General features: G+C 49.7%; 1 protein-coding gene across 4 annotated transcripts in view; it reads right to left on the bottom strand.

The window, feature by feature from the left end:
- NRP2 (neuropilin 2) overlaps positions 1–22,628 on the bottom strand; it is an 89,205-nt gene extending 66,577 nt beyond the window's left edge. For 3 of the 4 annotated variants that reach the window (XM_005519876.3, XM_005519877.3, XM_005519878.3), the window contains exons 1-2: positions 22,414–22,627; positions 10,536–10,713 (exon numbers count right to left, since the gene is read on the bottom strand). In XM_005519876.3, the coding sequence (XP_005519933.1) occupies positions 10,536–10,713; positions 22,414–22,486 (251 nt within the window). In that variant the 5' untranslated portion in view covers positions 22,487–22,627. Of the gene's footprint in view, positions 1–10,535; positions 10,714–22,413 lie in introns of all 4 variants that reach the window. The other variant, XM_014249321.2, reaches the window with a different exon arrangement.
- Between the last annotated feature and the right edge of the window lie 406 nt (positions 22,629–23,034).

The following is a 23,034-nucleotide window of genomic DNA, read 5'->3' as shown; positions in this document are numbered from 1 at the left end:
AGCAGAAGGAGAGCTAGGCTGATGTGGGGGGAGTGGGGGGTGATGGCACAGGCAAAACTGCTTAGGATTTCTGGGAAGTTAGTTTTGAATTTGTTGTCTCCAATTATGTCTTGTGTAATCACAGTATTGTGGGGGTTTGTAATCATTCTACTGTGCTTTGGATTATTTTCTTATCTCCTCAAAAAAAACTGACCAGAATTTCTGAGAAATGAAAAAAATCCAGTTATACAGGTAAAGGGAAAGAAAAAAAAAAAAAAAAAAAAAAAGGAAGAAAAAAAAAGAAAAGAAAAATAGAGAAGGAGAAAGAACAACTCTATTAGATTTGAAAACTTCTTCAAAAATGCCTTGAAGACGAAAGTTGGAAACTACAAAGAGCTTCTATTTCTACTCTGGATTGTTGTTTTCACCCCCTTACAAGCACTGTTGATGGGAAAGGCTTTCAGCAGTTACCGCTAACTTATGTGGGGGTGGGGGGAGGGAAAAAGGTAGCCAAAATACTTTGTGCAAAGGGAGGAATAAAACATAACTGCAAAGTGCTCCTGAGGCAAGTTCTGCTTCAGGAGGGAATTTCAGCTCCTAGCATACTGCTGCCCTCCCCTGAGACAGGAGAGCAAGGGCTCTGCCGTTCATCCATCCCCAGGCTGCTTCCCTCAAGCTGCGTTTGCCAGATCGCTGCGGAAAGGCGCGCTGGAGTGGAGAAGTGCTCTCATCTGGGGCATGTCTGGAAAACCGACCGCTATATAAGAAAAGAGATGTGCTAATGTGCACTTCGGGGGTTTTATGCAGGCTGTTGTTCAGGAGTTACACATGCCTGTTTAATTTTATTTCTGTCTCCAAAACCATCTCTATAAATTCCTCACTCTTCTATTTTTAGCTACGGGGGTCTTTTGTTGCAAGATGTCTTTGGTGTTCATTGGTGGGGGGAGAATCATGGTGAAATCAGGAATAAAATATATAAAGCATGATCAGAATAAGCCCCCTTTTCCATGGCATTCTGCCTTCTGTTGCTGCTCTGAGGGAACTGAAGCAACTCACAACCCTTTCATACCCCGAAACGCAGGACACTTGAGAAAATGCATTTGCACTTTTCTCCTTCTGCTACAATCCATCTGTGGAAAAAATTAGACTTTGGTTTCTATGTCATTTTACTGTCACCACTCACAGGCACTTGATCACTAACAGAAAGAAAAAAAATAAATATAATAAAACATAACAACCACAAAGAGAAAATTTACTGCCGAAAAGCAGCAGAGCAGGCAGAAGGCAAGGGCAAATGCTCATTTTGATCTCTTTGCAGTGGGGGAACAGATTTCCCTTTTCTGATGGGATCCAGTGCCTGACAGCCCAGGCAATAGATGGCGATGAGCTGAGGTCAGGCTATCCAAGCTCTAGGGTGCTGGTGAGGATTAGGGAATGCTCACATGGCCTGCTGGGCCAGCCTTATTCCCAGAGGAGTGAGTGATGTCCCATCACACCTTGCTGGTGCAGTATCAGTCATGGCCTTAGACATAACATGCAGTGAAAAGCAAAAGGAAAGTCTAAAAACTGGGATCAGATGGGGATCAGAGCTTGGTAGCTGGGCTTTCCACAATCTCTCATTTGCACTGGCTTTTTTTTCAGCACGAAACTGAAATAAACACCTCGTTAAGCACCAATTGTATAAAGGAGGTTGTAAGAACAGAGCCCTGACCAGCCCACCCTCACCCTCCTGGCTGTCTACATCCCTCATTAATGATGGATGGTCACCCTGGGACTGGCCCACCATAGGACGACTTTCTGACCCCACATTTTCTCAGACACAGCCTGTTCACAGCCCAGATGCTGCCTTAGCTGATGCACAAGTGAGTAAAGCTTTGCTGCCAAGACTGGCCTGCAGCCTCCACTCTTTGGGCATTCCCACAGTTTGGCTGTGCCAGCTTGTGGTAAGAACTGTTTCTGGGGCAAACAGTGCACCAAACCTGCCTGATCCCTCCCTGCTTACTGCATAGCACAGCATCTCCTACCCCCTTCTCTCCTCAAAATATGGGCACTCACAGCTCAATAGCCACCTGAACCAAGCCAAGTCTGAGCACAGTCAATGCCTGACCGAGGGCGAGTGCTGTGCCACACACGTGCCACACCTTGCTGTGCACTCCCACACGGTTCTCTGTGACAGCAGTGACTATCTGGGGGTGTGGGAGGAATTAGCTGCTGGCAGGGGCTGGTTGGTACCCCTGAGATGAGCCCAGGACAGCAGGTCAGAGAGGCAGCCACACCAAGATAGAAGAGGGAGACAGAGACAAGGGAATGGGATGTTGCATGAGGCTGGTAGGTACCTTTTCTCCTCAGTGTGTTCTGGGAGCATGGGGACGGGATTGTCCCTGATTCTCCCACAAGCAAAGACCCTGCCACTGCTTTGTTCAGAAAGATTTTCTTTCAAGCAACCCTTTGTGTCACCCTCCCGTTCAGCCGTGGCACTGTGTCTGCTTTGTCCTGCCAGCTCAGCCATGGAGTGTTTACAAGCCTCCCTCACCCTTCCAGGCTGTGGTTCAGCTCCATTGACACTGAAGGCAACAGACTCCTCTCTCGGCGTGTGATGAATCAATTACTTCCTCTGACACTCCATTACTATAGCCCTTACATCTCCAGATTGCAGATGAAAAGACAGGCTGAGAAGGGGGACAAGGAAGGGGAGAGGTCTCCTGAGGTCTCCTTCAATTGAGTTGTTGGACATCTGAAGAAATCCCCATATGCCATATTTAAAGACAGAGAGATGTTTTGCTCCCGAATGGCAGAAAAATCAGAGGGTTTCCACAAAAGAAAAACTAAGAAATCAAATGGGTCAAAAAACTTTGGTGAGATGCAGGTAACATAGATCAATGGTGAGTCAGTCCCCTTTGCTGATGGAGATCCCAGACCTTGTTCCCACCCATGATTAACAGCCAAACATCGGTATTACCGAAGAGAATCATTACACCTTCCTTCTCGCTGCAAAATAACAATGTAAATGAAACCTCATACCAACACTCACAGAAGAGGAAGGAAGCTGAGCACATGCCTCAAACTCTCGTGCTGCCGGTGGAGTGGGGGGGGAGCACTTCTCCTTGTTGGACATCCATCAACAACCCCAGCTCTGAGGTTTCCCTGGAGGTTTCTAACACGTGGAGCACTTCCCATGCAAACACCCTGCATGCAGCATGGCCTCAGCAGGCACGGGGCTGAGAACAGGGGCTCTCCCACCACCAGTGGATGAGTACTCCTGCCTCAGGAAAGCAGAACTACACCTCTAGAGATTCCTCACACCGTGGCTTCTGTACTGCTGCAAGAAGGTGGGGGCAGTCACATAACACGAGCAGCCACCCTCCTAGTTTCTGTGCCATTTGTAGCAGAACGAAGTCTTTGGCAGAGGATTTCTCCTGTCAGACCCCGCTGCTTCAGGCTCTGCTTCGAGGAATTCATTAAACAATAGTATCTCCATGTCTGACCCAGTGTTACTTTAAAACCACACCATACTACCGTACTGTGACTGCTCACTAAGGCTGGATGTAGATCTCAAGAATTCCTTGGGATTAGCAGTGGGGTGGGGTGAGAAACCAACAGAAAAACCCTAGGTTATTCACTCTTTCTCATGATCTACTGATCTACTCACTAAGCCAGCAAAAGGAAGGCTTTCAATGGTGTGCTTGAACTGATATATCAAAGACAGTTGCTTAAAACATCCTAGCTGTGATTAGTGGACCATGACTGCTATTAACTTATAAGGAATTCCAGGATCACCAGACTGTGGTTTGCAACATGTTATTACGTTGCCATTCAACAGTGGTGTGCAGCCGCTCGATTTAAAGCAAACAGAGAACTTGCCTCAGACTAAAACCTAACCTCCCCCAATTCTTTCAAATATGTTCTATGCTGAGTTCTGGCCAAGAGCAACCACAAATTTCTTCTGTTTTCAGTCTGCTCTTTGCAGTCTGTTCTTTTTATTTTGCATTCATATTTAATTGCAGAATTCTCACCCAGCCAGAAAAGACTGAGAATGAACTGGTCGTCTTCTGCTGCACTCTGACCTACTCCTGTGTGATGCTGCTGCTCAGCAACCTTTGGAAAGGAGTGTGCTTTGCACTGTTGCTATCTAGATTGTGTTTTATGCCTGCAGATGTCCAGAGATTCTTTTCTTTATAACACAGGGAATTTTGAGTGATTCACCAAGGCAGGAACAGTAAATCAATAGCAGGGAAGGGGAAGAGCCCAAATCTCACAACTCCCAGAAATTAAATTTGCTGGGGAGTCTGCCAGTCCCCTGTTACAGCCTGACAATAGGGATTATATAAATTAAAAAGGCTGCAAGTAGCTAAGTCAAACAGTTGCTCATTAAAAGGCTAAACTAGCTCCTATATAAATCAAGGTAAAATCTTGCATTTCTTTTACTAGGCTTTGCATCTAGTCCTTAGGAAAAAAATAGGATAATTGTTTATATCATCATTCTAGCACCCCCCCCCCTTTCATTCACTAAACCTAACTCCTGCATCCAGACAACAAACCCATGATGTAGAAGAGCATTGCTAAGCCCACTGGACAACACAAAAAATATGACTAAGACTCATAGTCCCACAGACATTTATTTAGGCTCCTGAAACCAGTTTGGGGTGAGGCTCTGAGATGGGTGTCATCTGGTGTCACATCGTGGGCTGGAGCACTGTTGCAAAGATAGTCAAGGGCCTCAGGCTCTGCTGAAAGCAGGAGCACCTCAACACTGGTTATCAGGCATACCAGTGGGATTGCTCCACTCCTATCCTACAGCATCTGCACTGAGTAGGGTCTGCAAAGATGCGAGGGATTTAGAGCTGGAATGTAGCTTACAGTGCTTGCTCAAAAAAGGCACATGTTTCTGACACTTTTAGCTGAATTCTGAACCCACTTAATCAGGAGTCACCACAGCCAGCCCTGTGCTTGCTCCCTCTCCAGCTGCTTTGGGGTCGTGTTCCTTCCCTCACTGGACAGAGAGGCTAAGAAGTGACTACACCACCACCACTACCAGTTCCTCCTCAACAGCAGGAAGGAGGGGGAGAGGTCTCTGTCTCTAATCCTATTGTTCCCAGTGTCACCAGCTGGGCCTCAATTTGTCATTGTGCCAACAGGAAACAAGGTGCAAAATGAGATCTGACTCCTATGCACCGGATGTTAGTGAGCTGGTGGGTCATAGGAGACCCACTGAGAGTGTATTTGGGGCCACCACCTTCTGCAGAGCCTGGACTGGGCCTGTCCCTTCAGGGAAAGGCTCTGGGGCATAGAGAAGCACAGCACAGAGCAAGCAGAGATGGGAAGCAGAGAGGAGGGATGTGAACAACCTGGAGCTGTTAACTCATGTGGCTGGTCTCACCGTCACAGCTAACTCATTCACTGATGTTCCATTTTGGAAAATGACCTGGGCTCGATGGGAATTATGAACCATACAGCGGATGCTGGATGGAGTTAAAAAACAGTGGAAGCTCAGTTGAAGACAAGTTGAGCTGCAGTGTCATGTTACCCAGACTGAATTATTTCCTGTACGTTAGAAATGTTGCTTCTGGCTACCCATGCCACAACCGTATGAGCAAGCAAATGCCTTCCTTAACATCTCATCTTTGACTTCCTCTCACTGCAAAGTTAAAGCTTGACTCCCCCAGTGCCTCAGGAGATGCAGCCACTTTCCCTCTCATCCTATCAAAGAGCCCCTCCAACTCCTGGCATTCTCTAGTGCTCCAAATGTATTTCTTTTCTAAGCATTTTGCCAATCACAAGATGAACTGCATTGTTTCTAAAATGTTTACTAATAAGCTAATTATGCATACTTTTCAAAGCATTTACTAATTAGCTGTCCATGATTGCTGCCTTGTCTACTCTTAACCTTCACTGATGGAAGGATGGCTTCTCACAGTTTTATGCTCTTGTTTGAAGAAGATGGCAAGAGAGGCAGGCTGAATGCTGCAGCCCCCAGCTGCCTGGCTGGCTGTGGGTACTGGGTTTGGATGCAGCTCTCCTTGCCATCTCAGCTCAAAGGAATTTGAGCCAGTGTCTCTGTGGCTCTCTAGGAAGAATGCAGAGCTGTTTTGTTCCAGTGCCCAGCTGTTTGGACACTCAGGAGATGGCCATGCTGCACTGGCTGTCCAAGCCGCATGTGTCACCCTTTGTGCTGTGGCATAGGAACACCAGCCTGCTGCCGCCGGTGTCCCCTGGCCAGCAGTGCTCTGTGGGATGGGTTCTAGGAGCGTGCTATCTCCCTGGCCTAATCTTGGTTCCCTCTGCTCTTCAGGCTGGGAGCAGACGTGTCTCCTCCTGCCATGCCTGCCCTGTATCCAGCACACATCAGGATGCTGTGTTTGATTCAACTCTTTTGGCACCATTATGGAATTTAGAAGGTTACACTGACCAGTGCATAAATTTCCTCATGATAGTGGCCCTGGTTCCTGTTTCTTGAAATCTTCTGGGCTTGACAGTGGGACCCAAAGTCAGAAGGAAGAGCCTGACTGCAGCCCATTTCCAGTTTGTCATCCCCAGCCTATTTTGGGAGTCCCTGGCCTCTGTCTCCAGAAACCTTCGCCAGCATTTGGCATGTGCCACCAGAGGGGGCTGCGAGCCACGGCAGCGGTCCCCCAACTCCTTCCCAGGCAGGGATCCCACCGACTGCAAACCAGTTCCAGCTTGTGCTGGAAATGGCTGCAGAAAAATCCACTGGACATGGCCTGACTACCAGTCAGGCTTTTTAAAAATACTGCTCCTCTGGAGCAGATGTTATGACTCAGATGGAAGGTCGTCTGCTGGCAGAGGAAGCAGGAGCATGTCCACTGCAGCCTGGAGGGAGTGTGCCTCTGCTGCACGTGGACCCCCAGCCTAACCCTCTGGTAGGATCAGCTGAGTGTGGCTGGGGGGGCAGAGTCAGCAGCCAAATGCAGGAGGGAGCTTTTAGTGGTCGAAAGAGAAGACCAGCAGCAGGAAGGGGGGACAAACGAAAAAGGCAGTTGGTCATAAATGTAATGACTCACACATAGCTGAGGTTTTGGACTTGGATTTTCCAAGCAAGCAGTGCAGACAGAACAGCAAAATGGCAATTAAGGAGTGGACAGCTCAGCTACATGACTGCAAAAGCCAGGGGACAGCTGTCTCTGTTGCCCACCTATTGCAAATGGTTCAGGTCACTCCTGCGATTCCAAATAAACCCCAGCATGCACAAGACACAAGACTGCCCAGCAACCCCTATACCACACAGGAGTGGAAACATTTCACCACAGCAGCAGCCTGCTCTTTTCTACTGGATGCCACTTCCCTGTTCATTGAACAGATTCCAGTGCTGTGGGGTGCAGTACCTCAGCTACAGCTGCACTCGCAGCACAGAGGGGAACAAACAGCCAGGCACTAGGATGATCATTTCCAAATACTTTGACAGATCTTTTATCAGAGCATCAAACTTCCCTTTTGGCTCTGTCATTACTGCTGTGGCCCCACAGCTGCAGGACAGCACCAACAATGGCCTGGAGCCCCATACTCCCTCCCTGTCACAGCATGCCCACCCTCCCTGCCACAGGGATCCCTGCTGGTGCACAACACTCACAACAGCAGGAGGAGGCCAATTATCTTAACCTAGCGCTCTGCCAAAGCAAGACACTTCCTCAGAGCACATTTACAGTACTCAGAGAGAGATGTTCTGGGGCTTTGACTACACCAAATTACTCCTTTCATGGTGGTGGTGATAGAGTGCAGTTACTTCTTAATGCAGCTGGACACAGCTGAAAATTAAAAGCCCAGATGTGCCTCCAGAAAACAATAGCAACAAGCAGCACTGAGCAGCCACCTCTGGCTGCCACCTTGGGCATCCATCCCTGGCTGATGCTTCCACCCTCCAGGCTGCCAAAGCTGTTCTCTGCAGCCAGCTCTTTCTCTGGCATTAAGGCAACACCAAGTTCGTAGGCCCCTTCCGGCCAGCTGCTGGCCATGGGGAAATCCCTGACCTTTCTTCAGAGGTCCCCAGGGTGCCAGGCATCGTACAAAACACAGGAGGAAATGCCTCCTGTCCCAAAGGGAAATCTGAAGCAGATACAAGGAAGGCCAGAAGGAACAGAGTAAAACTAAAGACTTTTGGAGGCATTTTTGTAGGCTTTCAAATGGGTTTTAGGAATGTAAATGTTATGCTTTATGAGGGAGAAACTTTAGCCTAATAAGGTAAAATGAAATGTTGAAAGAAGCAACAGAGGAAGGCGTTATGGTGTTTCCCTCTGGCAGCTGGAAACTGGCCCCACTGCTGCTCCAAGAGCTGCCAGGTAGCAGCAGCAGAGCAGGGACCTTGTCTGCCCAGAGATCGAGCTCCATGGGTCCATCTGCTTGTCACCTTGATGTGAATGTGCTCTTTATTAATGATGAGATGTCAAAAGGAGAGCTCTGCCCCGAGACTGTGTCTTTGATGCTGATTCCCTGTTCCTGTTAAGGTTCACACCTGCAGCTGCAATGAGGTCTTGGTTTCTTCATAAAAACCCCTCTGATACTCAGATGAGATTTATCACCAGATAGTCACCTATTATTAATGTATTGTAATGTAAGTATCAATGTTCAAGCTTTACACAGTATCCATATTTGCCTCCTTCTGGTCAGTCACTTAAAAAAATCTCACTCCTATCCATTTCTTTCAGGCCATGTTTATCATGCACTGTTTCCATTGCTCTGTTACACTTCCTATCAAGCACTGTCCATGAAGCTCTTTCAAATCCACTCCTATTCAGTGCTGGCTTGAGGGAGCAGGTACCCTAAATCAGCTTGGCACTCAGCTCACAGCTGTGGCCAGCAGAAGCTCAAGTGCACAGTGGATAAATCATATTTCACTTTAATAAAGGTTCCCTTGTGCACCTACACACAGAAAAAGAAATAATGAGACCACACAGCAGCCACTCAGAAGATTGCCACAGTAAAGCAGAAAGCAGCAAAGGGGTAACCAACACCCCCAGTGCTCAGGCAGTCCTGCTGCACACATCACCTGCAGTTTGGGACCAGACAACGCTATCTCACAGGCAGTAAAACACAGCAAAAGTTGCACAAGATGCTCAGAGCTAAAACTGATGTCTTCCTATGGGTGGAGCCTGGTGCCCATGGAGATTTCCAGCTCTCTGACCAACTTGCCTGACACACTGAAGAGGCAGAAGCTGGAGTCCCTCCTGCCCAGTTTGATCCCTGCCCTGCACACAACACTGTCCTGACCAACACATATGGCATACTCCTCAGACTGCAAATATGGGCCTATACAGCTTTTATTACTGTGAATTTGGGAGAACTGCATCAGCTATGAGGAGGCTGTGCAGTTCAACCTATGCAAGCACCAATAAAATCTGATAGCAACTTCTCCATCTACTGTAAGTCCTTGTTGTGTTCATCTATGCCCACATTAAGCCTTTCTGTACCTTCTCACTTCTTTATACACAGGCCTGATCCTGCTAAACACCTTGCACACACAGTGACTTCAGGGAGAGTTCATGGTGTTCAAAGCCTTATTAGCCCGGGCTTTATCTGTAGGGGGTGACAAGATCCCAAATGACATCAATCAGCACACCTTCATTAGAGTTAGAGGAGCTATGCTGATTTATGATAGCTGAGGATCCAGCTCTGCACTTCATAACCTTCAGTACATCATCAAACCCATGCTGAATTCTTTGTTCTCCACAGGACTGATTCTGCAGCCCCATAAATGCTTCCCCTGTTCCTTTGTCCTTTTTTACAAACAGAATTTCCCTCTCCATATGCAACCCCCTTTTAATCAACAGGACCAGTGTATCTAGCAGGACTGCTATGTCAGACCTGTTTTAGGAGACCCCAAGCTCCTTCACACTCAGGCATCCTTGTAGCTGGCTATGGATTCCAGATTAAATCCACAGGTTTATATGTCTGCTGAGACCATGTTATTAACTCAGCCTTTTATGGCACCCTTTGATGCCATTAATTATTCTTTACTAGTTGTTAATTGTTTTTTCCAGACATCTAGTTTCTGGGCCTTTTCTTAGAAGGGAAAAAAAACAAACAAAACCACCCTCCCCCCCAGTTCACCAAACATAGCAGAAAAACTACTATGGGAAGTCAGATCCAGCCCAAACAGCTCAGACCACCACACCTCCAGCCTCACATGGCCCACACCTGTGTCCGCAGCCACAGGGCTCTCAGCCATGACTCTGCCTAGTTACACACCAGGAAATTGCTCTGCTTTCCCAGCATGGTTTGAAAGAACAGGGAGGCTGCCTTGACACAGAAAAACAAGTGGCCTTTTAACCAAAGTCAAACTCAGGTTGAAAGCCAGTTTGGTCTTGCTTTCACAGGCGGTGTCAGACCAAGAGCTACAGGTTCATTGCAGAGTAGGCTCATCCCATGTGTCCAAAGCAGCATCTTACAACCTCACAGGCAACTCTTGCTCCTTAAAGGCAAGGAGATGCAGCACTATGGGGGCTCAGGGTGGTGCTTAATTTCAAGTGCAAGGAAGTACAAGACCACTAGGCAAAAGCAGGAAGAAGAGGTAACTATGTACTAGAGAGAATGAGGAAGGCTCTTACTTGCAGTCATGTTTTTCGATTTCAAAGTGAGGGTTGAAGTTGAGGATAATCTTCTGGTTGGATTCAGGGGCGTAGATGACCCATTCACAGTTCTGGTGGGAGGGGTAGTCGTTGGGGTAGCCTGGCGAGGTGATGTATCCGGCATCCTTGGAGTTCAGGCGACCCCCGCATGGCTGAGCTGCAGAGACAGAAGTGAACAAGGCATTGAAACACGTTCTGGGCATCAGGTGTGCACAGCAGGTCTCCCTGGGCCACTGATAGGGGTGGTCTGATAAAGACCATTCTCCAGGCCATTGACATCCCTTCGGTACTCCAATATTGATATTAATCTCTGGGCAAGGAGAATTATTCTGCAGAACAAACATACTCCTCTCCCCTCCACCTCCTGCCACACTTACATACCACATTTCACACAGACCAGAAAAGAGAAATGAATGCTCTTGCCAAGGCAATTACAGAGCCATAAAGTAAGAGACAGATTGATATCAGATCATCTGGAGCTGCCTCATTTTATCCCTTCTTTTGCCTCCTTTGCAAGCTGCTCTGTGTCAGTCTCCCACAGCTGTCTCAGGAGACACCAGAACTTGGACACTACAAATTCAATCCATCTGCAGGAGGGCAGAAAGCTGTTCAGTTTCCAGGGAAGGAAACTGAGGCACGTCAGGGATGCTGGTGAACCCAGGCCCACCCACACTGTGTGGCAGAGCTAAAGACAGCACCCGCCCCTCCTGGCCCCAGCCTGCAGCCCCATGAAAACCCCTCTGTTTTTGCTCTGCTCTCCCTCCCCAGCCTGCCTGCCCCAGCAAACTCATCTCAGCAGACCTGTGAGCTAACCCATCCACTGGAGCTGCAGACACAGATAATCAGCAGTGGTGGTTTTGTGGGACTAGCCCACAAATGGCTGGCAGTGGCTGCATGGTAAACAGAGGAAGCTCTCTCAGCTTCGGGATAGAACAGGCCCTAGAGGGTGATTTCATAATCAAAAAAACATTTAATCTCATGAATGCTGCAAATCAAATTTATTATTGCATTACTTGCTGCGAGGAAAATCTGCATCACGGGGTCACTTGATAATGCACTACAAATGTCAAAGTCCTTTCTCCATGGAGCCCCCATTGTGTGTCCTGCCACCCCCTTGTATCAGCACCCAGGCCCACAGGCTGCAACAGCTGCCCTCAGAAGACAGCATTGCCTCTACATACCCAGCAAAACACCCAAAACCCACCAAAATGGGCAAAACCCAACAAAACCCTAAGTCCTTCCATAGGGCAGGCTGGCAGGCATACGGGGTGACCCTGGTCCCACATTGTGCTAAGTCCTCTCCCTGAAACAAGAATGGGGTACGGTGTGGGATGCAAACCCTCATGGGATGTCCCCACTGTCAGGTTATCCCCATAACACTGGAGGACCCTGGGCATGCAGGAGGGTGCCAGTGGGTTTTCCCAAGGCCCACATGTGCACACCCTGAGACGGGGGCTGCAGCACATCCCACACTCTCGAGGGAGCCAAGGCACAGAGAAGCATCACCCTTGATACAGGAGGGTAACCACACATCCCAGCAGCTCCATGAGCAAAAGGTGTGTTCCAGTGTTTCATGCTGCCTTGGTCCTGAGGGATGTTCCTCTCCCTCTGCAGCAGCACTCACTGCAAAGCCCCAGGACCACCCAGGAGAAGCAAAGCAGTGCAGATTGTGTGGCCTCAGCCCCATGCTGTGGATCTGGCTCTGTTCCTTTGCCATAGGGTTTGCCAGGTCCCAGGGGCATCCCCTGCCAGGCTGTCACAAGTCCACCAGCTCTCAGTAGGGACACCCCAGCCTGTGCTCAAACTGCCTCTTGCCAGGGCCAAGGCGAGCAGCAGGAATCAGGCAGGACCCCTCAGCAGTAATGCTTCCTGGGAAAAAAGCACTTTGAATAAACAACCTGCTGCCTGCACGCTGCCTGCAGAAATTGCACGTGTCCTGTGCAAAAACAAGGGCAACAGGAGGGCTCTTCATGGGCCAGCAAGGCTTCCTTTGCTGCGAAAAACACTCAGTTTCCCCCGTGTTTTTCATGCCCTCTAACACATTCATTCTTCAAAATAACTTTCTTCGCACACACCCAAAGGCAGATCTGCAGCCTTCCCTTTTTCTTAAAATAATCCTGTAAGTATCCTGAAAAATACGAGGGGAAAAAATGCAGCACTGCCATGAAGAGCTGAGAATACCAAAAAACATCTGGTTTTGTTCCACAGGAGAGATTGCTCAACACACAAACATTTACAAACCTACATTCCTGCACAAATATCTTCTCTCAGGAAGGCATATTTGCCCACACATGTGTTTATGTGGGTTTGGAGGGAGGGAGAGAAAGAGACATTCACGTGAAAAGAAGAAATTCACGGACTTGTTGACATCAATGTACAAATAGACGTGTAATTCACACTTCACTCATGTACGCACTTTCACACCTTCTCATAAAAATTCACACCTCGTTTGCACACATGTCCACCCCCTCCAGCAAAGAAAAATATTCAAGCTGCAGATTATTTTTCTTGGAAAGGGCAAAGTCTCAAAACAATGAAAATACAGTCAATCCTTCCACACCTCGTGATTCCCTCCCCGTCTCTCCAGCTTTCACACACATGCTACCCGCTAGGCTGATACCACCAACATCACCCACCACTCAGAAGCTGCTAGCCCCTTACTCATGCTGGATACCGTGAACACCCTGTGAGCCCTTGCAACTCAACCAGTTGGAGGGGAACTGTCATGTCAGCAGAGGTGTCAGCCTCCAGCTTGCTCCAGCTCTTCCCAAACAAATGAACTCAGGAGCAGAAACACAGTTCTACCCTGACCTTGAAACTTCTCCCTTGCCCTGCAAGGCCATCGCAGTTCAGTGGGACTGAGCTGAGGAAAACCCATTAGGTTTGAGCCTAATTTCAGGTCAGCTTGGTGCCCAGATGAGACTGTTGGTGCCAGTGAGGACAGCCAGAGTGAGAAGGGCTGGAGCCCAGCTCTGTGCAGCTGAGGTCTCTCTGGCAAAACAGGACAAGCAGGTGAACCCCCTGAGTAAACAAGAGCACCAGCCCCATCCCTCAGGTGTTATATCACCAGGAAAATGTCACCATCTTCCTGGAGCAGTGAAAGTCTCCCACCTGCAGGAAAGCTTATCTGTGTCTCTCAGAGAAACACATTTTGTCCCTTCATTCATTCCTGCCCAAGAAGGTCCACAGAAATGAAGGGAGCTACTTCAGTAGTGCTGCCTTGCCCACGTGGTGGGCAATAGCACACCAGGATCTCGAAGCTCCTTAGAGTTATCTGAAGAGGCAAAATTACTTTAATATCTCTGTAATTGTTCCATTGGACCTTTTCTCTTTTGACTCACAGGTATCTAGCAGGTGAACACCTGCAATGAGAACCAAAAAATCTATCACCAAGCCCACTGATGGGCAAAGGGTTTGACTCAGCAGTCATGCCAACCAATGTCTTTCTGTATAAAATATGGCCTGCTATGTATACAGTAGAGGCTTAAGCTTCTATGTAAATGGATTCTTACAAACTGATGTAATTCATCCATGCAAAAGAAAAAAAAAAGGGAAGGTTAGTGGCATGGCTACTGCTCAGTCTGTATGCATTGGAAGCAAGATGTGTTCCATAGCTAATGGGCTTCAGCAGCTTTTGCCAGCCCTGAATTCACTTAATAAAATTAAAATTAAATTCTGAAGTACAAGCCAAGTCTGCCAGGTGCGTGGGACATCCCGTTGCTCAGTAAGCAAAATGCAGGCGTTGAAAGCAAACTGCTGGGGCCCCTGCCAGTCCACATGGTAGGGGGGCCAGCGGAGTTCTGTGCCAACAACAAGGCCACAGGAGAGCAGCAGGGCTCCTCAAGGGAGGCTAGGGGGGTCAGTACTCCATAGCAGCGTTGGAGTAGACTATGGTCAGGTTGGGAAATCTGCAGACCCCCCTTTTCATTATGGCTCACCATAACATAAATTATCCCTGCAACCTCCTCCATGTAGGGCCACCCCAACAAGGGAACTATACCAGAGGATGACAACCAAGCCACAGGGGTGGGAAAAGAAGATTTGGAGAAGGTCATGAGGTGCAAAATCCTGCAAATGCTGCATTGTACAGTGCACAGCTCCAAAGTTTCCCATTGATACGAGTATCAACAGCTGAGCTCCTCACCCTTTACATGGGGCAGACACCTCTTTCATCTGCCCTGACCTGCTGGAGACACCCAGGCTGACAAAGTCTCCTCCTGCCTCCCCCAGGCCACAATAAGCAATCATCACTCAGAGGACCCAAAAATAACAGCCAGGCCCCAGGAACCTTCACCCACACCTGGGGTTTTTCAGCTCTGCAGCTCATCAGGCACATGGTGAAACCTTAGGCCGGGAGCAGGGCATTCTCCTACTTGAATTTCCTGCCGATTAAACCCCTCTGGATTTCCCTCACCCCAGGAGAGCAGGGCTCACTGTTATTGTTGGACCTTCCACACAGAAACTAAAGCCAACTCTGCCTGTAACAGAAATAATCATCACCAGAGAGGCCCATTTCTCAACAAACATACATACTACAGCCTCTCAGAGCTTGTAGTGTCCGGCAAAAAACTACCATGTGTTTTGATCTGCTGAGCTCAGTTTACTTTTGGGATATCATTCAGGGCTGCACTCAAAAATTAGGATGTTGTGGATGCCGTAGAAGCAGCAGCAGCATCACTGTCTCTGCTTCTTGAAAAGAACAGCCTCTGAGGACAGCAAAGGAACAAGGGAGAGAGATGTGGGCGTTCCACAGCAGGCAGATGCACTGCCTAGCCTTGTCACTTCTCTTCCTGGCATGAGGCCCTCCAGTCCAACTTCACACTCTCATTCAACCACTTCAGAAGATTTCCATGTCCCAGGATTCAGTGCTGGGCAGAGGAGATTTGCCCTTCCAACCCTCTGGTGGCACAGCAAAATACAGGTGCTGGCATACATGACCCATTTCTCTCAGAGCTGCTGAACTTGGTTTGAGCCCTTGTGCAAGGAAACCCATGTTTCAGTTCTGTTAGTCACATAGCTCTTCAAAGATCACAGTTTTTCAAGGTCCATGCGTGTCCAAGCACTTTGCCAGACCCTGGTATGGAGGAGACAAACAGATCTCTTCTGCCAAGGATTCATTACCATTAATGCTCATCCTGCCTCATTCCCTGAGCTCTGACCCTGGCTGGACACAGCTGGCATGGCAGGGGCTCCCAGTCCAAAGCACACGGCACAACTTTTGCAGGAGGCAGGAACACAAATATGAACCCTTGGACTTAAATCATACAGTTTAACCATTGGCTAAGGAGAGAGACATAGTGCAGAGGAAGCTAACAAGATTAGATGTTTTATCCCCAGTAGCATAGATCATTTTAGCAGAAGCCTGTTTGCTTTGGATTGCAAGATAAAGCTTCAAAGGCTTCCTGAACAAATTAATGGACAAACACACCCAAACAATACAAGGCTCTTACACGCACATTTCATTCCAGAGCACTACCCACATCCACATCTTGAGATTTCACACAATCACGGAGAGTCCCCCGAACATTTCATTGAGGACTTTAACCAGTTTCACTAAAATTTCATTTAAAAGTAGAAACACAGGGAAGTAGAATTTAAAGACTGCTTTTGTGATTTGCACTAGGATTTTGTTCAATTCAAAGTGTCTCAAGTCTATCATGAGACAAGCTCATAAAACACTGTCTGGGCTTAAGCAAGAAAGGAACTCGCCAATCCATCAGTTGAGGAATGCAGCCATTTGACTGCTTCCTAAGGCAACTGGGAAGGGATGCAATATATTCATTTTATAGCACTGGACAGCAGTGAAAGGGGAACACCGGAAAGCTCAGCAAATGGAACATTTTAGCTGTGAGCCTCTGCAAAAAGAGATCGTTTCAAATTATTTTTAAATAAGAAGGGAATGTTGGAGGGAAGAAGAGATAGAAGGAGATTTAGAGACTTCTGATACCCGCACTTTTTCCCCCCCATGTTAATCCACAAAAGAATTAAGTAGAAACCTTGAAATAGAGACCTACTCAAGCTTCACCATGGAAAATGAGAGGGCCAAATCCTGCATGCAAATCCAGAAAATTTGCTTTGAAATCACTGGAGTTCAGCTGATTTCTACCCCTGGGGTTCTGGATATCCACCTTCCAGCAGCTGACATCACTTTGTACCACTTGAGCCAGTGACAACCTTGACCTTTAAATGCCCATCCTGTCCAACTCTTCTCCTATATTTTTGATGAGATTTTATATCCTGTTTATCCCCAATTTACTAACTTTATTATTTGTCATCTTAGAGGCAAATGCAATCCCAACAGGGTAACCAACTTAACAGTGTTAGTCTTTCTATAGATATGTGTATGCACAATTCTCCCAGCTTGCCTGCAAATGTAATCTGTGGGTCTGAAATTATGACTCCTGGCTGCTCCAGGAATCGTCCCAGAGAGCATGTGAGTGTGTGCATACACTTGCAAGGGAGGCGGATAACTGCATTTTGAACTTTGAGAAATCATGCTGCCTCTCTGTTAGGCTCCCAAGGGCTTGAAATCTCATGGAAACACACTGCCATCTCCCAGGAATAGGTGGAAGCTTTAGGAGACCCTCAAGCTGCAGGTCAGGCAGTTTCTGAGTAAAACTCCCCAGTACTGCAGGCAGGGAAACAGATTTGTGGAAGCTTGAATCCTCCTGCATTGGCAGCCTTCCACCCTACCTATAGGCTATGAGGAAAAAATACGATGGTGAAAATTTGCTGAGCCACCCCCATTAATGCTGTCAATAACAAACTCGTTCAAAGGCCATGGAGACAAGAGACATTTCTAGTTGTACACATGGAAAAAAGATTCCCCTAGGATTCCTCTCTAAAGAGCTTCAGGCTTGATGAAAGGTGTCCAATGCCTCTGAAATCCTAATTAGTATTATTATTACTAAAATTCCAACAAGGAAAAAAAAAGCTTATCTCATCTCTCATCTCCCCCCACACCCTCTCTCAGCTTCCTCACACCTTTTGAACTCATCTGTCAGGGTCCATTCTGAAACTGAATCCTGTTTTCTCCATCAGGCAGTGGCAGTTTACTCCTGCCTCTTCCCACAGCAGCTGGCAGAGCCTCTCAATCTCACAACACCCCAGGCTTGGCCCTCCCAGGGGCCCTGTTGGAGCCTCAGAGCACAATGCAGTGCCCTGGCAGCAGAGAGCCCCAGGGATGGGATGGGAGGGAAGCAGCCCCTCCTGAACCACTCAGAGAGAGCCCCACCACAGGTCCCCCATGCATGCTGCCAAGCAGTAGGGGCTTCAGCCTTTGGTGCTAGTGGTGAGGCTCAGCAGCAGCTGGATTTGAGCATGCTGTCAAAGTTATTGCACATTCTGGTGAGTATCTTAAACACATTGTTACCTGCTGAGCACATATTCAGCGGTCAAACAGAAAGAGAGGAAAGCAGCAGCAAGCTTGGGGTGCGCATGAGGGTGAAAGTTGTCAAGGGGCTCTGGGTTTGTGAGGGATGGCTCAGGGAAGGGATGGATGCAGAAGTGTGCATGTGTGGCAGCAGCAAGGCAGTCCCCCATGACTGGTGTGGCTCTGTGTGTAAGAGAAAAGGTAGAGAGAGTTCTGTGTGCTTGTGAAGAGAAAGGAGGAACCAGGGAGATTACAAGTGTGTATATGTCGACATGCACAAGGGGTTTTCCTCCTTTCTCTTTCTGCATGCATCCCTTTAAAAAAAGGGGGTTCAAAGGAGCCTTTCAGTAAAACGTAAGCAGAATAAAAGGACAGCATCCTTTGGGCTTCACCATCTTCCTAGAAGGGGCATAGAAAAGGGCAAGCATTGAAGCCCTACACAGACAGCACTTCACAGATATGGGTGACCCACCAGAACAGCTGGGCAGATGTCTTGCCTTTGTCTCACATGCACAGGGAGAAATGAGGGCACGTTTCAAAGACACGGAGTCCAGTACTTTGGAGCCCATTTTCTTTGATTCATCAAGTATGAAGAGAGGGGAAGAAGCAGTCAGATGGAAAGTCCTTACAGCTATCCACCCCTGCAAGTTATACTTCAGGCTATTTTGCAAGCCAACCTGTTGCTTGTACCCCTTCTCCCAAACTGCTTGGGAAGATATCACCTCACCAAGGCTGTAGCTGGAGCCCCAACCTCCCAGCATTATTCTAGCTGTTCTCCTGCTTGCACATAGAAAGGGTTACAGATCCAAGTTGTGATTTCGAGGGTTTGGCCCCATGCCTGCTGACCTCGTGCTGAAAAACCTCTCCTCCATGCCCGTGTTTGTGTCTTTTCACTGCACAGGCATCAAGCCTGGCTCAGGATCTGGCCTTCTGAGATTGCGCTTTGGCTCAGGCACGGAGCAGGCTGACCCTTTGATTCTGAGTGTGATTAAACCCATGCTACTGTAGCGCTAAGCTGTGTGCAACACTGTTAGCAACAGCCCTGATTTATGTTGTTGCTAGTATTGCGGTTTCCACCAGGGTGTAGACGGGGATTTCGAAAATAGCCCAGCTACCTCTTTGTCTGTGTGCTTGTATTATAATTAGAAATGTGTCAAAGGGCTGTTACAGAGTGAGGATGGAGCTGGAAACGTTCACACCCCACTTCTGCCCCCACCCCCGTGCTGACACCATCAGCCCCAGCTTGGGTGTGTGCAGGCACATCAGCTCTCCACACTTCCCGGATCAGACAACTGTATGTATTCCCAAGACCCCACAGGGGCACGGTGGTGGTGACTTCACTACACAATGGAGAACAAGTTTAACAGCTTCCAGTTTGCTCTCAGGCTGCTGCAATCTGCCCCCACCACTGTGGCTAAATGACAACTTTTTTTCTATTTCGATTTCAGATAGGATCATGGGTCTCAGATGTAGACAATTTATTTTCCTAGCACAGCTGGTCTGTCAGAGGTCATATAATTTGGCAGCAATCCCAGTGCTTAAAAATTAATTTTTCCTTATTAATACAACTGGGGGTCCCACAGGATAGGATCCCAGCCTTATCTGAACCTGACAGCTTCCTGAACCCCATGAAGGATGCTTTCTCCTCTCAAGCTATCTGCAGTACAAGGCCACCATGTCCTGGTGCCTGGCAGCACTGGAGGTTTTCTGCTAGGAAACCAACCCACCTGCCTGCCAGGATGGGACGGGAAGTGTGGCCTTCTCCAGCCCAGGAAAGTGGGGTGATTTTTCTTTTTAACCTTCTAAAGCCATGCACAAGGTACCAAACACAGAGAAGATACTGGTAAGGAGGATGGGGGCAGGGGGAAGGGGCACAGAAGGGGCAAGGCAGGGAGATGGGAAGAGCCTCCATAGAGCCCTCTGGGACCAATATGCATGTCTGTCTCTCCAGACACCTCACACCATAATTTTCTGTAGCAGTAAAACTAGGAAAACAAAATGCAGCATCCTAACCTGTGTCAGAGCCCCCCACCAAGCTTGTATCGGTGCCTTTCAGTGATGCTGTGACAACTATCTGATTCCTAGTCTAAAAAAGCTTTTGTTTCCAGTAGGAGCTGAGTTAACAGCACACAGGCGTAAGGCACTACACTCAGCGCTCGTGTGTGTGTGTGTGTGTGTGTGTGTGTGTGTGCGCGTGTGTGTGTGTGTGTGTGCGTGCATGTTTGTATGTGTGGCCGTGCACTTGCTTGGCAGCAATTTGTTTTGGTCCCCCTCCCCACCTTGCTACATCTCCTAAGTCACTACTAAAAATAATAGCTTTTAAGTAAACTGTTCAGAAGGCTTCAGAGTGAGCTTTGCTCAGAGCTGCATAAACATCATCTGAACGGCTCAGTACTTGGGTCACTCAAATCTGTTACTTTCTTACCTCATTGCTTTTTACGGGAAAATGAAAAACACACAGCCATCCAACCTTCAGATTTATCTTCACGGGTCTCCCACCCACTCTCCTCCATGGTTATCTCAGGGTTTGCTTGGCTACATACAAATTGGCAGCCGCACTGTTTATCTCTTACTGTAGAAATATTGCATGAGGTTTTTTTCCATGTGGATTATCATATTATTGTCTATTAAAAACGTCTCCCCTCTCTACTAACCTCCCTTAGGGAACCTAAAGAGGGACTTCCATAATGGGGGAAGGCTTTCAGATACACCAGACTGAAACATAAATCCATCTACCTCTGGCATGTTTCCCTTACTAGGCTGGCTAATTTACTGGAGCCGAGTGTAGCCTGATCGAGGTTTGCATCGCATTACCCCGTACCTTTGCTCGCTGTGCTGGCAATAAAGTCATTTGACCGGATTTGCAGCCGCACATCATCATCTCGGCAAACCACCGCTGGTGTCAGCCACAGAGAGACAACTTCCTTGCTGGTTCCAACACCATGTGATGCTCTGCTTAGCCGGGAAAATCCCGCATTCAAATAAACACTGCTTACAGCGCCTGAATGGCCTAAGAGGAGCGGTTTGCTCACAAACCTCTTCCTAGTTAACAGTCCTGATGCCGAACTCGCTCCAGGGTAAAATGAGCATGGACACAGACACTCGGGCTCAGTGCACCCTCAGGGGCCAGCCTCAGGTTACAGCCCGATCTGCCACGGCACAAAACCTACTCCAGGAGATCAGGCACTGCATCTGCGACAGGGATCATCATCTTCCACTCAGCAAGGGTCTCCCAGGACACTGCCCTTTCTCTCCATCCCATCAAGTACCTATTTGTTTTCTCCTTGAACAAAAGATGGGATTTTTTTTTTTATCCTTTATAAAGGGATTTATAACCCTTTATTACTGTAAGGAAGGAGGTGATGCCAACCAGCAGCTCAATGTTTATCGGCAATGTCTGTGCTTCGCACTGCAACAGAGAGGGATTTTCTCAGGCAGCAATGATTCTCTCACTTCCCTTTTTCAAGGGGAAGCTGGGTGGCCACACAGCTCCGGGGCAGGAGAAGGCAGAAAGCACTCTGCCATCATCTAACGCTGCTCGGGTCAGACCGCAGCTCAGGGCCCTGAGCCATGTCCCGAGGCCCCGACTAACGGGAAGGCAAACCCAGAGCTCAGCAGCTGCTGGCTTGGCACTCCCGTCCTGCCAGGCAGCTCCTGAGCGCAGGAGGAGCCCCGAGAGAGCACTGGGCGGCATATCCTTTTCCTCCAGAGACTATTCCAGACCGGGACCCTGTCGCCCCCACTAGCGAGACTCAAAGCCAGTGGCCGGGGAACACAGGGCCCAGCCTTAGCCTGCCCCACTCCTGTCCCCATGCCGAGGAAACGCAAAGACGGGTTTCATCCCAGCCCCTCCTGGGTGCTGCTCGGCAGCGAGGAACAGAAAAACACTCGCGCCCCAATAGTCGACGTGAGCCCGCCTTGTCCCAGGACAGCCCAGCGTTTGTAAAGTGCGGGCAGGTCCCGCACGTACCGCGGGCAGCCTTTCCTGAGGGTGCCGCCGCCGCCGCTAAGCTTCGCCCGCTCCCAGCCCTGCACGGACGGCCCCGGCTGCCTGCTCCCGCCAGATTATTTTAATTTCTCACCTAAAGTTTCCCGAGGTTGCAACCGGCGCGGGGCCGCGGACATCCGGATGCCGGTGTCCGACATGAGTCTGGTCCCTACCGCTTCCCCTCCCTATTCCCCGCAGCTCCCCAAAAAACCACGCAACTTTCCAACGCGGCTCCATCCCCTCGCCCCTTCACGCCGGGCGCTGGGAGCCGCGCGGCTGCGGCCGCTGCGCTCCTTGCCGGGTGCGCCATCCCCGCCCCGCCGCACGCACGAGCCCCTCCAAAACCCGTGCTGCGAAAGCTGCGTGGCGAGGCCGATCGCTCATGCATTCCCTAAATTTATTCCCACGCAAAGCATCTATGCGTGAGACCGGGACCGCGCCCGGGAGCCCGAAAGTTGGGCGGACGGGGACATCCCTCATCCCGGAGGGCGCCTTACCTGTCTCCGCCGTGCCTCCAGAGCCGGGCAAGCACAGCCCTAGAAATCCCCAGGCGAGAAGAAACGTATCCATCCTCCGGAACAAATTATTAAAAAACCCGAAACCCACAAGACCCGAGGCTGCGAGGCCGGGCTTCGCCTCCCTACCCCGGGCGCGCCGCGCCCCGTGTGGGCGCCCCACTCGCGACCAGCTCCGGCGGGGCTCGGCGAGGGGCGGCGGCGTTCCCCGCGCCGGGGCTGCGGGGCGGGCGGTGCCGGCTGAGCGCCTCTCCCCTAGGGCGACCCGCGGGGCCGGCGCCTCGGCATCCCCCGGGGCGCGGCGGCGGTGGTGCGGGCTGGGGCGCCGTCTGCGCCTCCTCTCCCTCCCCGCCGGCGCCTCGCAGCCTTTTCAGGCAGGGCGGCATGTGGCTGTCAGCGCCGAGCGCCGGCGCCGCCCCCGCGCCCCCCGCCCGCCCGCGCCCCGCCCCGCGCCCCGCCCGCGGGCAGCGCGGCCGCCCCGCAGCGCGGTCGGGGCAGCGCGGGGCGCGGAGCGGCCCCCGGAGCCCGGCCCGTCCCGGCCGCGCTGCCGTGCCGAGGGTGCCGGCCGGCCCCCGCCCGGGCGCTGACGGCCCCGCAGCGCAG

Source organism: Pseudopodoces humilis, chromosome 8 (genome assembly GCF_049639895.1).
Source record: "Pseudopodoces humilis isolate 2021_Gansu_Grassland_sample_001 chromosome 8, ASM4963989v1, whole genome shotgun sequence".
Lineage (NCBI taxonomy): Eukaryota > Metazoa > Chordata > Aves > Passeriformes > Paridae > Pseudopodoces > Pseudopodoces humilis.
Note: the sequence above shows the minus strand (reverse complement) of the source record. Positions and strands in the feature narration are given on the sequence as shown.